Source organism: Brassica napus, chromosome C5 (assembly GCF_020379485.1).
Source record: "Brassica napus cultivar Da-Ae chromosome C5, Da-Ae, whole genome shotgun sequence".
Classification (NCBI taxonomy): domain Eukaryota; kingdom Viridiplantae; phylum Streptophyta; class Magnoliopsida; order Brassicales; family Brassicaceae; genus Brassica; species Brassica napus.
The window spans coordinates 22128819-22145868 of NC_063448.1; the positions used below are offsets into that span (position 1 = coordinate 22128819).

At 35.4% G+C, this 17050-nt stretch overlaps 2 protein-coding genes across 3 annotated transcripts; one reads left to right on the top strand and one right to left on the bottom strand.

Moving 5' to 3' along the window:
• Window positions 1-6869: 6869 nt before the first annotated feature.
• LOC106411416 (ABC transporter C family member 12-like) lies at window positions 6870-14802 on the top strand. Of its 2 annotated transcripts, XM_013852174.3 has the most exons (27): window positions 6873-7135; window positions 7434-7787; window positions 7888-8066; window positions 8244-8283; window positions 8455-8611; window positions 8688-8802; window positions 8916-8996; window positions 9085-9109; window positions 9262-9318; window positions 9421-9486; window positions 9578-9652; window positions 9731-9838; window positions 9917-10051; window positions 10139-10245; window positions 10341-10434; window positions 10527-10694; window positions 10786-10926; window positions 11015-11215; window positions 11293-11391; window positions 11475-11627; window positions 11696-12060; window positions 12143-12323; window positions 12408-12731; window positions 12990-13746; window positions 13822-13943; window positions 14031-14276; window positions 14391-14802. In XM_013852174.3, the coding sequence occupies exons 2-27, from the start codon at window positions 7455-7457 to the stop codon at window positions 14541-14543; spliced, it is 4482 nt and encodes a 1493-aa protein (XP_013707628.2). In that variant the 5' UTR covers window positions 6873-7135; window positions 7434-7454; the 3' UTR covers window positions 14544-14802. The 2 variants fall into 2 exon arrangements, with proteins under 2 accessions (XP_048613006.1, XP_013707628.2); XM_048757049.1 differs by having other exon boundaries at window positions 6870-7135; window positions 9731-10051.
• Window positions 14803-15920: 1118 nt separating this feature from the next.
• On the bottom strand, window positions 15921-16439 carry BNAC05G23310D. Its single transcript, XM_013849551.1, has one exon. The coding sequence runs from the start codon at window positions 16437-16439 to the stop codon at window positions 15921-15923; it is 519 nt and encodes a 172-aa protein (XP_013705005.1).
• Between the last annotated feature and the right edge of the window lie 611 nt (window positions 16440-17050).

Genomic DNA, 17050 nt, shown 5'->3' on the forward strand with positions numbered 1-17050 from the left:
GTAATCACGTAATCTATAATCTTAGAAGAAAAAACCAAAATTATCGTCGGCTAATTCCGGTTTAATAAAAAATTTGGAAATTATCGCATAAGTTTTTCCCTACAATCAAGCAATTTGTAATCATCCGTAAAACTTTCTTGTTAAACAGAAGCAGTTAAACTGTGTATAAACATCTTTTGAACACTAAACTATATACAAAACTGGATTGGCAATCAGTACTCGAGGTGTTCCTCATCGCGACAACCTAGCCTAAAACTGAACTTACAAAACTGTGTATAAACATCTTCTGAACTCTGAAAACTATATACAAAACTGGATTAAAAATATAGTACTCAATGTGACAATCTGTTATGGAACTTTTGATCAAGCAATGTGTTTGTTTCTGCACTTCGATGATCACTTTGGACTAATCTTGTTTTTACAGTTTTTTTGGAACTTGTGATCAAGCCGTGTGTTTGTTGTTGCACTTTTCTGATCAAGTAATGTTCTTTGGGTAAAGATAAAGTGAGAAGTCCAAAGAAGTTGATAATTGATAGATACTAAATGTTCTTCCTTGTACGTTCATTTATAAAAGATTCTTGTTCTAGTTTACGACTAAACCGGAACGTACAAATAAGATTTTGTAAGTTAATAATTGATGATTAAATTAAATTAAATAGTTATTATTAACTCGCTGGCATTTGCCATTTAGGCGTAAATAAAGTGATCTTTGAAGGGTGATTTATAAAGTGTATTTCAACTTTCATCTTTAACTAGAACTTAACCGTGCGGTCGCACGGGTAATTGTTTTTGCTTTTATAAATAAATTATTGTTTTGTATAAACTATATAATATAAATTTATTGTTTAAATAAATTATATAATGTTTAATATAACATTTTAAACATAATAATTATATTTATTACATTGAGTAGCTATTTTTTTAACAGTCAATTAACAGAATAATTCATATTTTATTTTATATTATATAAATGATTATTTTAGTGTTTAGTTATGACTATTAAATAATGAAAAATATAACTATATAGTTTTAAAATGATATTGTGTTCTAAAATTATTAAACGGTTACCTAAATCAGTTTATGTGACTTTTAAAAGTTGTTTTATGTTTATGTAAATTTATTATTATTTTATATTTAAAATTATATCATGTTTTGTCATGTTTATTAATTAATGACACACCTGTTTTCCTTCTAAATCAATTATATATAAATGCATGTTGGAATTTATATAAGTTTATTTCACTAAATCCGATGACACACGTAACTAAATCTAAATGTCAGACATATTCATCTTTATAACGATATGAAAATTAATTCAGTATCAATCTAAAAATTCTATTTAAAATTTTGATGCATCTGACTTATAAAACCACTCACATGACTATAATACTTCATATATATATATATATATATATTTGTTTATTAATTAGTGAAATTCAGTTTTTAAGAAAAAATGAAACTCAATAAATTTGGAAAAGTAGTGATTATAGAATGGATTTGTTACTATATCTGTTAAAATTAATTAGGTAGTCTTATTTTTTTATAATTTGAGTCTTACCAATTACAGAGATCATAAATATAAGGATCTTGAATTGTGGTATATTAATTAAATTTTAAATTTATCATGAATTTGTTGTGAATTCAGTTTAGGTAATTGCCTATTAAATTAGGAAAAGATAATTAATGATAAAGTTAAGTTATTTATTACTTCAATGACATTAAAGTGTAAATAAATTAAAATTTTAAGGGTTAATTTGCAAGTGTACTTATGTTTTAATAATATAGATAGTATATATGGTTTTTAGCAATAAATGATTGGATGATAAAAATCTGATATTTTTACAACTGTTCTACCAACTAAAACCAAAATCCAATTTAGAGGAGGATGATTAGAAAGGGGTGTAGCTTTATATTTTTTGATAGATATTAGACTGTAATTTGTTTTTGCTGTAACTTTAATTTGTTTGATGTAAATTTATTTTCAAAGACCATTGAAAGTACTAAATAAACGCTGCAGAAAAATTAATTTTTAGAGATAACATATTTGTAAAACGCGATTACTTTACAAAAATGGTTTAGAAAGAAAAATGGCTTTCTAGAGTATATTTAGCCCTTCCCATCCAACTCCTTTAACTTCAAACTTCCAATGAAACTTCCGATTACCACAATCCCATGTCATACATTTTTATTTTGTTAAAAATGAAATGGTGTGGAAACTGAATAATTTCAGATATATTTAAACTTCCAGGGAAACTTCCTATTACAACAAATCCCATTTCATACGCTTTCATTTTTTATAAACGGAAAAGGTGTGGAAAGAGGGCTTGGATTCAAGGATTTGGAAATTTTCAATCAAGCCTTGCTTAGTAAACAAGTATGGAGAATTATGAAAAATCCTAATTGCCTAATGTCTAGTGTACTGAAGGATAGGTATTTTGCTGATGTGGATGTTTTATCATCAAAACTCAGAAAGAAAGCTTCATATGCTTGGAAATCGATACTACATGGACGTGACCTCTTGGCTAAAGGGATGAAGTATATAATTGGAGATGGAAGTTTGGTAAACATGTGGACAGATGCGTGGATTCCTGATCATCCTCTAAGACCTCCAAGACCAAGAGGAGATGCTACAATAGGTGAAAAGATTAGAGAGTATTTTGATGATAACAAGTGTGATTGGAATGAACAAAAGCTTCGAGAAGTGGTTGTTGCGGAGGATGTTGACAAAATATTGGCTATAAGACTAAGTCCTACAGCATGTCAGGATCTACTAGGCTGGCACTACAATGAAAATGGAATCTATACGGTGAAGTCGGGCTACTGGTTGGGAACTCATCTCCCAACAGTCATTCCACCAACTCCAATTCATGGAAATGTTACCCTGAAACAAATGATATGGAAGACTAAGGTTCCAGCGAAACTACAACATTTCTTGTGGAGAACTTTGTCCAAGAGCTTGGCGACTGGAAGCAATTTGAAAAGAAGGCATGTGACATTGAATGACCAATGTGGTAGATGTTGCGCAGGGGTAGAAACAGAGGAGCACATATTTTTTGAATGTCCATATGCGAAACGAGTATGGAGAGCTTCAGGAGTATCTAATATGGCTATAAATAGTTCGGTGACAACGTTGGAGGAGAGAATTGAAGCGTGTCTATAGTGCTCGCTATCTTCTCAACTCACACATATTGAGGATCTACCTATCTGGATATTATGGAGGCTTTGGAAGAGTAGAAACACTCTAATGTTCCAACAAAGAACACTTCACTGGAAAACGATAATCAGATATGCAAAAGATGATGTCAGGGAATGGAAACAGAATGGAAGTAATGAAGGGACCACACTGGATAATCGAGGAAGAGTCAGAAATGAAGCTTCAATATCACATTGGAAGAGACCGCCGGGAGGATGGATAAAATGTAATACAGATGGAACTTTTCATCATACGTCTACTTCTAGTTCAGCAGGATGGGTATTTAGAGATACAAATGGTACCTATAGTGGCTCGGCGCAAGCAAGAGGAAGAAGAGTACAAGATGCTTTAGAAAGCGAAATGCAAGCTATTCTGATGGCTTTACAGAATAGTTGGAGTTTGGGGCATCGACAAGTTATAGTGGAGAGTTATTGTCAAAAGGCAATAGAAATCCTGATTAATAAGACGCTTCATTTTGGTTACTATAACTGGACGCAAGATATCAAATGGTGGTCGAGGAAATTCCAGGGAATCAGATTTCAATGGTCTAATAAAAGTGCAAATAAAGTGGCTGATAAGTTGGCAAAGAATGTGGAGGGTGAAGCAACATTTAGTTATTTTAATTATGTTCCTTTGTACTTGACTGATCTATTACATTTGGATCATTTACATTCTAGCTAACATAATAAAATGGATGTTATAAAAAAAAAAGGGAAAAGGTGTGGAAACTGAATCATGTCAGATATATTTAATGCAAAGGAAACTGAAAACCAAATTAAAACTACAGCATTTGTTTCCTTAAATAGAATTAAAAAAATTGGACCAAACTTTTTTTCCGTCTGATTTTCATTTTCATTGATACCAAAAAAAAATACAAGTTTAAAACAATAGAACCGGCAAAACACATAATCATCCATGAAAACTAACCCCAACAAGAACAAGGAGAACAAGAACCCAAATACATGAGCCATAATACCAACATCAAAATATAAAACGAATCCTAATACTCTTTCAAATAACTCATAACCAAACACTTAATAGATACAAGAGCAATGACTTAAAAAAGACTATGACTAGCAGGAGATCTTGCAATAAACTAATCACAAAAACACACAACGTAGAAGACTTTTTCGTGAAGAGAATAAACCTCATCTAACCACATGTTCACGATGACAACACCCAAACCACAACGATCTCATCTGAACCACAAGTTCGCAATGATAACCAACGAACCACTACACCTATACCAAGGCAGAAACTAAGAAAAACAGCAATTGAAGGAATACTCAACTCAAACACACCTTCATCTGGAAGCCTTGGCGCCTCAGACTCATTATATTGCTTCAAAAAAGGAAGGCACCGAGGGCAGTCAGAGAGAAAAAGCAGACCAGGAAGATCAATTATCAAAAGGGCGAGAGGAGGACCACTTCGAAACCGGGAGATGAAAAGGTAACGTTGAACCAACTTCATCACAAAGACCAGAACCTTCACCAGCTCAACACACACCACCATGTCACTGCTACACCGTTGCTAAACCAAAGACCAACTAAGCCACACTCTCAAACCCCAGAGATAAGAATCGGATTCAAACCCTTCCAAACTGTCACAAAACCACTCGAAACAGGCCGAAGACACAGCCACTGCAAAACAGGAGAGCCACCAAAGCTTGGAACTTTACCTCGATTGGAGTCTCAGAAGGAGGCCGGAGAAAGCTGCAATCATATACACCACTAAATTACACCCTTCCACACTTCCAGATCCAGCAAAAGTTCAATGGATCTGAGAAAAAAAGGGCTCTTCAAACCGCATTGCAGTGCACCGGGTAAAGGAGCAATTTATCAGATGTTTTTATAGAGCAAAAGTTAATCTTACCATACTCTCTGTTAAACTCATATATTTTCTACTTCTAATAAATTAATGAAAATATGTCTTTATCCCTATGTTTCCGTCTCCCCAAAATTAAAATTAAAATTTTTGAATTAAAATTTTTGAATTTAAATTTGATTGTTGATGTAAAAATCTTGGTTAAATTAGGTTTGATCACAGTTAGATAGTTATACCAAGTTATATCATTATATATCAAATTGTACATAGATAATAAAGCAACTTTTTTTAATATATAAACCATTTCATTAATCGATCCGAATGGGCATAAACAATGTGTACAAACAAAGATTTGGGTAAAATGCGTACAACATAAAACTATCATGCTACACTTTTTTAAGGATACACAATCAGATTACTTCACTAAACTCCGGACCCGACTAAGGAAGGACACACAGAGAATCCCGGTAAGCAGCTTGTCTGTGTGTCATTCCTTAGAGTCGGGTCTGGAGTTTAGCGAAGTAATCCGATTGTGTATCCTTCGAAAGTGTAGCAGGGCAGTCTTAGGTCATATGAATTTTATCCAAATATCTGTTTCTACACACATTGCTTATGTCTATGCAGGTTGATATATGAAATCATTTATAAAAAAGAAGTTACACTATATATTGTCGATGTACAATTTGATATATAATGATATAACTTGGTATAACTATCTAATTGTGATCACACCTAATTTAACCAAGATTTCAAATTAACATAGACAATAGTGCAACTTGATATAACTACCGCTTGACAGAGGAATGTTTGAAGTTTCTTGACTCAAAAATTTTGTGTTACGCACTTTCAAGGCTTTCGGGGATGAGCAGATTTGGCGAAAACCGAATGCAAAACTCGGGTTACAATTTAGAGGGGAGATCGTTTGATTGGGACAACGTGGAGATGTAGAAGAAGAAGGGCTTACATCACTTGACCTAAAGATCTCATGAAATTGTCTCTGTGTTCTTGTCATACACGGAATAAATTGTCCATTTATTATATAGGCTACGCTTCTTTGCAAAGGTAGAGAATTTGGTTGCTGAGACTGTGATATCCACTATCGAAATTAATTTTGAATGTTAATTTTTCCATCTAAATGCGACTAATTACACATAAAGACAAACCCCAAATTAACTTCAGCCAAGTTATGACGACGAAGCTTCGTGGTCCTATCCCACCTCATACGTATTAATATATTTGCACTAGGAACAAATGTGATTATAAGAATAAAAAATGCTTTACATCTTTGAATTATGTTTTCATTTTCTTTTATAAATGGAAATGGTGAAGGTAGATCTACAACAACGTTTAACGAGGCAAACTTTATTTATTATATTGATTAAAATTTATGAATAAAATTAGATATATTTAATGCAAGGGAAACTAAAAACTAAATTAACGATATATTTTTTTAAAACAATAGGTCCTTCAAATAATTTTTTTTTTTTTTAAAACAAGAAAACAAATTGAACAAACCTGAAAAAAAGATAGATAATTTTTTTTTAAAGACAAAAAATAGTTGATTGACTATAAAGAAAGATGTCAAATTAAGTTATATTTAATTAAAACTTATGGATAAAATCAGATTTATTTAATGCAATGGAAATTAAAAAAACAAAATAAAAAATAGTTTTCTTAACAATAGCTCCTTAAAATAAAAATAAGTAAACAAGAAATAAATTGAACAGATATAAAAAAATATAAAAAAAATATTTGAAGAAAGACAGAATATAGTTGATTGACTATAAATAAATATATTAAAATAACATTCAAGAAAAAGTATATATACGACAATTAGGAAATACAATGGAAAACACAGAGAGAGAGAGAGAGGTCATGGAACTAGGTGGAACTCCTTCCTTCAAATTCTTCATGCATTCGGTCTTTCTGACAATTGTCATTTTACATCATAAAATATCATAGAAAGCTCTTTTTTTTTCCAGCTGCTTTACGTGCTTGACGAATTGAAATCTAAATTCTCCCAAAAGTCTCCCTTTTTATAACTAATATAAAAAGTTGCGTGGATAGTCGACAAAGCTCTGGGTCTTTTACGAACGAACGATCATTGGATCAGATAGGGTAACCTGCTTCCCTCTTGTCTGTATAAAACGTTTTAAGTTGCTTTGTGTCTTTTTAAAAATCTCACTAAAAGGTTGATGCTTTTTGTGAAAATAGGTTTGATGCTTTTCATCCGTTGACTTGTTATGATAAAAAATCTTGTCTTTTGTTGTCGTTCTACTAGTTAAGTTTTTTGTTGGCTTTCCACTGATGATTGTTGACTTTGTTAGATTTGGGCATGAAACTGTTGTAACTTGTGTTGCATCAGAGCCTCTTTTTAATAGTACTAAGATTATGCATTTCGTTTTGTACTTTCCAGCTTTGTGTATTCATCAAGAAGATGGGTTTTGAGGCCATGGCTTGGTACTGCAAGCCAGTTGCACAAGGATTTTGGGAGAAAACAGTGGATGGTGCCTTTGGCGCCTACACACCGTGCGTGATTAACACATTAGTGATGCTTGTTTCTCAAATTGTGCTTCTTGGTTTGTGTTTGTACCGGATATGGATCATCTTCTGCAATGCCAAAGCTCAGTTATACGTTTTGAGGAACAAGTACTATAACTGTGTGCTAGGGATATTGGCTTGTTACTGTGCTGCTGAGCCTGTACTGAGACTGGTCATGCGGATCTCACTCTTTAGCATGGATGAAGAGACTTATCTTCCTCCCTTTGAGGTGACTGAGATTAAACTCATATGCCTGCCGCCCTTCTTGTTATAAAATGAAGAAAGTACAATATCAGAAATGTGATGATGCTGGTGTTATTCAATGGCAGGTTGCATCTTTAATCGTTGAGGCATCCGCTTGGCTCTCCATGCTTTCTTTGGCTGGGTTAGAAACCAAACGATATGTCAAAGAGTTCAGATGGTACGTGAGATTTGGTGTTGTTTATGTTTTGGTTGCTGATGCTGTGCTGCTGGACCTTGTGTTACCTCTCAACAACTCACTAAATAGGTTTGCTATTATTGTTGTATTATCTCTTTATTAAGGAACTCAACTGGGTTTTATTCAACGTTTAAATTTCAAGAGTTAGTTTATATATTTAACAAATTTAAGCAAGAACAGGTTTCTGGGGATTTGGTAGCTCTGATTTATTCATTGTAATGTTTCTTCCTCTATTTTCTATTGCAGAACTGCACTATATCTCTGTATCAGTTCAAGATGTGCTCAGGTTGGTAGAACATAGTCCTTACGTTTAAGCTTGCACTTTATATGGATAGTGAAAGACATTATAGATAGCTAAACCTTCAAAGGAGGCTGTCCCTAAGGTTGATGTTGAGATATGTTACCAATCAAATGATTAACCTCACTGATTATGTATTTTATTTGATTTCTGTTTCAGGTTCTTTTTGGAGCTATGCTTCTTGTTTACATTCCGGAACTAGATCCTTACCACGGTTACCATACTCTAAACAATGAATCATTAGACAATGTTGAATATGATGTCCTCCCTGAGGGAGAGAACATATGTCCCGAGCGACGTGCCGGCTTCTTTACAGGTTGGTAGCCCCCTAAATTGATAAAAAGTTGAATGCTCATTCTATTTGGCCTACTGATTATGATTCCTTGTCTTAGGAATATTCTTTGACTGGATCACGCCGCTTATGCAGTTAGGCTACAGAAAAACCTTAACCGAGAAGGATGTTTGGCAATTAGATAAATGGGACCAAACAGAAACTTTGATCAAAAGGTACACTAAGTGTTGCTGCTTTGCTTCCTGCCTTCTGTAGGATCTCATTTCTTGGTAGAATGTTCTGCTAAGTAGCAAGAACATTCTTAGCCGTTTAATGAATTATTTGGCAGATTTCAAAGATGCTGGATTGAAGAATCACGGAGAAGCAAGCCATGGCTTCTCCGAGCACTGAATAAAAGCCTTGGTGGAAGGTAAAGGCTGATAATCTTTTTTACCATAGGTTACTTTAAAGCCACACATTATCAATACCGCCAGTAACTTTTGTTTTCTATCTTGTAGGTTCTGGTTTGGTGGTATTTTTAAGGTAAAGATATCTCGGTTGATTAATATAGATACCAGAAAAGCTCCTGATTTTTTTATTTTACTATGAATAATATAGATCCACAGTAATGTTCAGTTACGTATTTGACAACACTCAAAGCAATTTGTAACAGATCATGTTTTTGCGTGTTGTAGATTGGACATGATCTTTCTCAATTTGTTGGACCGCTTATACTGAGCCAGTTATTGCGGGTAAGCTTTGTTTCTGCCTAAGTGAGCATTATATCATGCAATATATAGGGGACCAGTACTAGTTCAATCTAACTTGAGCAAATCTTTGATCACTTTACATAGGCAATGCAAGAAGATGATCCAGCTTGGGTTGGCTATGTCTATGCTTTCTTAATTTTCGTTGGAGTGGTATGTATCACAAAACTATTTTCATTTACATTTTCCTAAACTGTCATGTTTGGTTTTCTCACATTGTAGTTATTTCTTGTTGAAAACTCAGACAGTAGGTGTGCTTTGTCAATCTCAGTACTTTCAGCATGTTGGACGTGCGGCATTTAGGTTGAGGTCAACTATGGTAAAAATTTGTGAAACTTCCATTACTCTCATTTAGTTATGTTTATTCTCCAACAAATTATTGCTAATTTCATTCTAGGTTGCAGCTGTATTCCACAAATCTTTAAGACTAACTCATGAAGCTCGCAAGAATTTTACATCTGGAAAGGTCACAAACATGATAACTGCAGATGCTAGTGCACTTCAGGTATTCTTAGGTTCACTACTTTGCACAACTAATGGATTTGTAACTGCTGCTAACATAGTCTCCCAATTTTTTTTCCAGCTAATAGTAGAACAGCTCCATGGCTTATGGTCAGCTCCCTTTCGCATCATCATGTCTATTATTCTTCTCTATCAACAACTAGGAGTTTCTTCGCTTTTCGGTTCATTGATTCTGTTTCTCCTAATTCCTCTCCAGGTATGGAGCTTCATTATGTTCTTTTGTCTATTTTTGAATTGCACATAAACTCATACAAGTCTTTCTACTCTGTTTCTTAATAAACAGACTCTGGTTATAAACAAAATGCGGAAACTAACTAAAGAAGGACTCCAATGGACCGACAAAAGAGTCGGTATCACAAATGAGATCTTGGCATCCATGGATACTGTAAAGTATGATAGATGTTCTTAGTTATTCATATTTCAGCTTTTCTGAATGTCACATTCTTAAAGCAGTTGTTCTATAAATTTTTTTGGGACTTTGTTAGATGCTATGCATGGGAAAAGAGCTTTGAGTCGCGTATTGAAGGAATTAGAAACGAAGAGCTCTCATGGTTTCGCAAAGCTCAGTTACTATCAGCTGTATGACTCCTTATCTTTGATTTTGTATATATTGCCTAAGTGCAAAAGGAAGATATGTCTTTCATTTTTAATGTTTTTCCTCTTGCTTGCAGTTTAATAGTTTTATACTGAACAGCACCCCAGTAGTTGTGACTGTGGTTTCATTTGGGGTTTTTGTTCTGTTGGGAGGAGAGTTGACACCAGCAAGGGCATTCTCATCTCTTTCTCTCTTCTCAGTTCTAAGATCTCCTCTCAACATGCTACCAAATCTACTAAGTCAGGTTATTATTACAATCATACCCTCCTCAATGATTTCATGAATTTGCTCGTTTTATTCAGAGTTATATTTTATTTTGCTACTTCTCCTTATAGGCTGTCAACGCAAATGTTTCACTACAGCGCATTGAGGACCTACTTCTCAGTGAAGAGAGAGTTCTAGCACAGAACCCACCTATTCAACCAGGAGCTCCAGCCATTTCAATTAAGAATGGATACTTTTCATGGGATTCAAAGGTGAATCCTCTAAATATTCCCTCCTGTTTAGATTATCAAGAGATGCAACAGTACATAACTTTCTGAAACGTTCATGGATGTTTTCCAGACAACGAAGCCCACACTGTCCAATATCAATTTGGAGATACCAGTGGGAAGCTTGGTTGCCATTGTAGGTGGAACCGGAGAAGGTAAGACATCACTTGTCTCGGCAATGTTGGGAGAGTTATCTCATGGTGAAACCTCCAACGTCATTATTAGAGGCTCCGTAGCTTATGTTCCTCAAGTTTCCTGGATCTTCAATGCCACTGTGAGTCACCACATTGGCTCTGAAAACAAAGATTACATCTTAGCTTTCAGTAACTTATCTTCATCTATGTACTGCAGGTGCGCGAAAACATTATATTTGGGTCGGATTTTGAACCGGAAAGATATTGGAAAGCTATTGACGTGACTGCCTTACAACACGATCTTGATTTGCTTCCGGTTAAGTGGGATGAAAAGAAGGCTTACATAACATGCACTTGGTATGACATTTTTTAGTAACTTGCTGAATTTGGCTTATTCAGGGCCGTGATCTTACAGAGATTGGAGAACGTGGGGTGAATATCAGCGGAGGGCAGAAGCAGAGAGTCTCAATGGCTAGGGCTGTCTACTCTAATTCAGATGTTTACATATTCGATGATCCTTTGAGTGCTTTAGATGCTCATGTTGCTCAGCAGGTAATTTATCTAAACTTAGGTTGATCCTGAGTGTTGCATTGCATGACCAAACTCTACCTTTGTAACAGGTCTTTGATAGTTGCATGAAGGAAGAGCTGAAGGGCAAAACGAGGATTCTAATCACAAATCAGTTACATCTTCTTCCTATGATGGATAGAATTATTTTAGTCTCCGAGGGAATGATTAAAGAGGAAGGAACCTTTGAAGAGCTGTCAGGGAACGGTAGTTTGTTCCAGAAATTGATGGAGAATGCTGGGAAAATGGATGCAGCCCAAGAGATGAACAAATTTGATGACGAGAAGATCTTGGAAGATCCTACTGTCAATGTTGAAATAAAACTAGGCAGTACCAAACAAGGTGAAGATGGAAGCTCCGTGCTTGTCAAGAAAGAAGAACGAGAGTCCGGCATCATTAGTTGGAACGTTCTGATGAGGTACTAGTTACCTCAGCATATATTATATGATCAACTTTTATACAAAGAGAAGATGGCTGAGGTACTTTCTCCTTTTTTTCAGGTATAAAAATGCAGTAGGAGGGTTATGGGTAGTTTTGATTCTCTTGGCATGCTATGTAACAACTGAAGCTCTCCGACTCACAAGCTGCACATGGTTGAGTTTTTGGACTGACCAAAGCACGTCCAAGAGTTACAGTACCGGTTTCTACATTGTAATGTTTGCTCTTTTCGGATTTGGTCAGGTTTGTGTTTCTGATAAAGACTTGAGATATGTAGTACGGTTACACACAGTTTTAACGTTTATTATTAATGGTATTTTGATTTAGGTTGCTGTGACGTTTACCAACTCATTTTGGCTTCTGACATCAAGTCTACATGCGGCTAAAACACTCCATGACTCAATGCTGAACTCTATCCTGAGAGCTCCTATGCTCTTCTTCGACACAAACCCAACTGGGCGTGTAATAAATAGGTTCTCTAAAGATATTGGTGATATAGATAGAACTGTCGCCAACCTAATGAATATGTTCATGAGCCAGCTGTGGCAACTCCTCTCCACGTTTGCTCTTATAGGTGCTGTCAGTACCATTTCATTGTGGTCAATAATGCCACTCCTCATACTGTTTTATGCTGCTTACCTCTACTATCAGGTAATTTTCTACGTTCATGTCACTGTGTGCAGGATCGGACCTGAGATTTTGGGGGCTTGAAACATTTCTTAAGAATTTTAGTAAAAAAAAAAAGTTTGTTTTCAAAATTTGGGGGTCTATACTTATATAAAAAAAACTTCCAAAAATTTTATGGGCGAAGACTAATGTTTCACTCGGCTATGCCCAGTTCCGGACCTGACTGTGTGCATCAAACACATACACTACTTTGGAAGTAATATCAGTTTTTGTGGTTTGTAGAACACATCACGTGAAGTAAGACGTATGGATTCTGTTGCAAGATCACCTATTTATGCTCAATTTGGAGAAGCGTTGAATGGTTTGTCAAGCATCAGAGCCTATAAAGCCTATGATAGGATGGCAAAGATTAATGGAAAATCAGTAGACAACAACATAAGGTTCACTCTTGCAAATACCACCTGTAATCGTTGGCTCACTATAAGATTAGAGACTCTTGGAGGTGTGATGATTTGGTTAACCGCAACTTTCGCGGTTATGAGAAGCAGTAATACAGAGAACCAAGCTGGTTTTGCGTCAACGATGGGTCTTCTTCTTAGCTACACACTGAATATCACTACTCTGATGAGTGGTGTTCTAAGGCAAGCTAGCAAAGCAGAGAACAGCTTGAACTCTGTTGAGAGAGTCGGTAACTACATTGATCTTCCTTCTGAGGGTGCAGAGATAATCGAGAGCAATCGTCCAGTCCCTGGCTGGCCTTCAAGAGGGTCTATTACATTTGAAGACGTTCACCTGCGTTATAGGCCGGGGCTGCCTATTGTATTACATGGACTGTCCTTTTCTGTCTCTCCTAATGAGAAAGTGGGAGTGGTGGGAAGAACTGGGGCAGGGAAGTCTTCTGTTCTGAATGCATTGTTTAGGATTGTGGAAGTGGAGAAGGGAAGAATCATGATTGATGATTATGATGTGGCTAAGTTTGGACTGACAGATCTGCGCAGGGTCCTTAGTATCATACCACAATCTCCAGTGCTTTTCTCAGGTTTGTGTGTAGTTTAGGACAATATTGAAAGTATGTTCCTGTTGCATTCCGAGAGTCATTTTTGCTTCTTGTTAGGGACGGTGAGATTCAACATTGACCCATTTGATGAGCACAATGATGCTGACCTCTGGGAGGCTCTACAAAGGGCTCATATGAAAGATGTTATCGCCAGGAATCCTTTAGGCCTTGATACTGAGGTATACTAGTTTAAGGAGTTTTTGTTTTTTTTTTCTTTGTTATGGAGATGACTGATCAAACTGTCAACTCACTTTGAATCTCTGAAGGTCTCAGAGGGAGGTGAGAATTTCAGCGTGGGACAAAGGCAACTGTTGAGTCTAGTGCGTGCGTTGCTAAGAAGATCCAAGATCCTTGTTCTAGATGAAGCAACTGCATCTGTTGATGTCAGAACAGATACTCTGATACAAAGGACCATCCGTGAGGAATTCAAGTCTTGCACAATGCTTGTTATCGCTCACAGATTGAATACCATCATCGACTGTGACAAGATCCTTGTCCTTAGTTCTGGTCAGGTAATGTCGTCAAGATTATTACTTAGAAAAGGAAAAGAAGATTCTGATACAGCTTAATTTGCAACATCCTCGTGTGACTTCTTACGTTTAAAAAAAGGTGTCAATGTTTATTAGGCTTTGGAGTATGATAGTCCACAAGAACTGCTATCAAGAGACACAAGCGCTTTCTTTGGGATGGTTCATAGCACTGGACTAGCAAATGCTCAGCACCTTTGCAATTTGGTCTTCGGAGGGAGAGAAGTGAACGGAAGGAGACAAAAAGGGTAATGGAAGTTGCAATTTTCACTTTGCATGATGATGGAAATTGCATCATTATCATTTACTAGAGTCCCAAAGTTATGCTGAAAAATCAAAGGTCAACTTAAAAATATGAAGCCATGAGAAAGCACCGGACATGGAACATTGAAGAAATCTTTGAAGGGTTTTGTGCATAACAAATCATTGTAATGAAGTATTGACCAACCAAGTGTTCATACGTAGAAAAACTTAAAAAGAGCATCTACAAAATAAACTCTATAACTTCAAATATAAAGTCTTTTACTTTCTAAAAAAGAATTTTAAAACTTCAAATTTAGAGTTTTAAAAAGTGAAACTTCACTACTCATCAAAACTCTAAATTTGAACTTTCATCTTTTTTTTACATATTTGTTTTTATAATTAATTATACATTACATTTTACACTTAAAATTAAAAATAAAATAAAATAAAATTTATAATATTTTAAAAGTAGAATTATATAACAAGAATATTACAAAAGAAAATTAATAATATTTTTTAAAAGATACATGAAGACATAATTATTATACAAATTTAAATATTATAACAACACTAATAGTCTAGTAAATTTGCTTCGGAACTTCTAAAATATTGTCAAACAAATTTTGTGTAACCGAAAATAAAGCATTAAAAAATAATTTTATGTAATAATGTAGTATTTTGCTTGTAGTTTAATATTTAATTATGTATTTATATTTATAATTTTATATTTTACTGTAAGATTTTATTAATATTACTATAATATTTTTATATATGTGCTATTTATTTAAAAAATTTAGGGATTTATATTAATTATGACAAATATAAGGACCGTAGTATAATTACAAATAATTTTGAAGTTAAATTTGAAATTTTGCTTTTCCAAAAAAAAACATTTTGAAACTTCAAATATAGAGTTTGCAAATTCTACAATAGAGAGTGTTTATAGAGAGTGTTTCTAGAAATGCTTTTAGTGAAACTAGTGACCTGCAAAAATAGTAAAAATAATAAGCTGTCTTCTTAGATTTATTATCGGACCTGTGGATCTCACTTCATCTCACAACGACCTTAACTTGTAAAATAAGATGTCATCGTCACACTACGTAGGTTTTAGATGTAGCAGTACAAATTAAGAATTATACATCTATTCTGCTGAGAACGAAGAACAAAATAATATTTGCTTAACTTTAAGTGATTTTTTACATATTTCTCTTCTTTTTTAAATTAATTATAATCATTTCGTTTATTATCTTATCTAATTAACTCGGCTTCATTTATTACATAGTACAAAATAGAACTTACTTATTTTGAGTGTTTTTATTAGATTTTTTACATTCCAATTTTCTTTTTTTTGTAACACAAACTTCCTTAAATCATCAGAGTACGTGGTTAAACCACTTGATACAAAGCCAAAGCCTGTTTAGCCAAACCATCGTCAACAGAGTTTTTTGCTCTAGGAATCCAAGCAAAATAAACAGTTTCAAAGGCAAGACAGTTAATTCTAATGTCTGAGATGATCGCGTAGATCTCCGGAGGTTCCAACTTCGACCGTAGAGCTTTAATAAGTTGAGCAGAATCCGATTCCAGTCTGATGTGCCGGAGTCCCAGCTCTTTGCATTTCTTAACTGCCTTTCGCATGGCCAAACCCTCCGCGATGAGAGGAGAGCTTACAAAGCAGTTCACCGATTGGAAGTTCAGGGTTTCCCCTGTTTTCTTGATTGACCATCCCAGTCCTGTTGTCCTTGTGCCGATTTTCCAGGCTGCATCAGTTTGAATCACAGCTTCTCGGGGGGAGGTTGTTCGGCTTGCTTGGGGGTGTGGGCTATGTCGCTGTTCCTTGCTCTGCGCATTGAACCATTCACGAGCTGCCGCCACTGCGTGGGTGACCACTTCTTCTGCAGTGTACATTTTGTTGTTGAAAATCAATTTGTTACGTGCAGTCCAAAGCGCCCACACTATCCATGGTGCTAGCTGACCGTCTACAATCCCAACCGGTGGCAGGCAGGGGTTCTCAATAAGATGCGACCAATCGGTCCTCAAATCTAGTAATCTTCTCTTATCAACTTGTTGTAAAAAAGGAGCTTGTCTCCACACTTTCTCAGCAAATTCACATTGAAAGATGAGATGATCAATAGATTCGATATTATCGCATCTTCTGCATCTAGGGTCAATATTTATCTGTCTTGCCAGTAGCTTTTCGCCTACCGGGAGAGCTCCGCGAAGTGCTTTCCACACAAGGATTTGAATCTTCGGTGCTGTCTTCAAGTTCCAAACGCATTTGTTCTAGTTGATGGTGTGCTCGTTCTCTAATCTGTCTTCTTCTTCTTTGCGTTTCTCCACCGCCGCCGTATATCCCGATTTGATCGTGTAAACTCCATCTCGGGTGTGAATCCAGAACAGTTTGTCAGGAACCCCTAACGAGCTTGGCTTGATGCTGAGGATGGTGTCTGCCATAGCAGGGAATATTTGCTGAATCTTCGGGTGATCCCAAATAGTTGTGCCTTCTATCATCAGGTCAG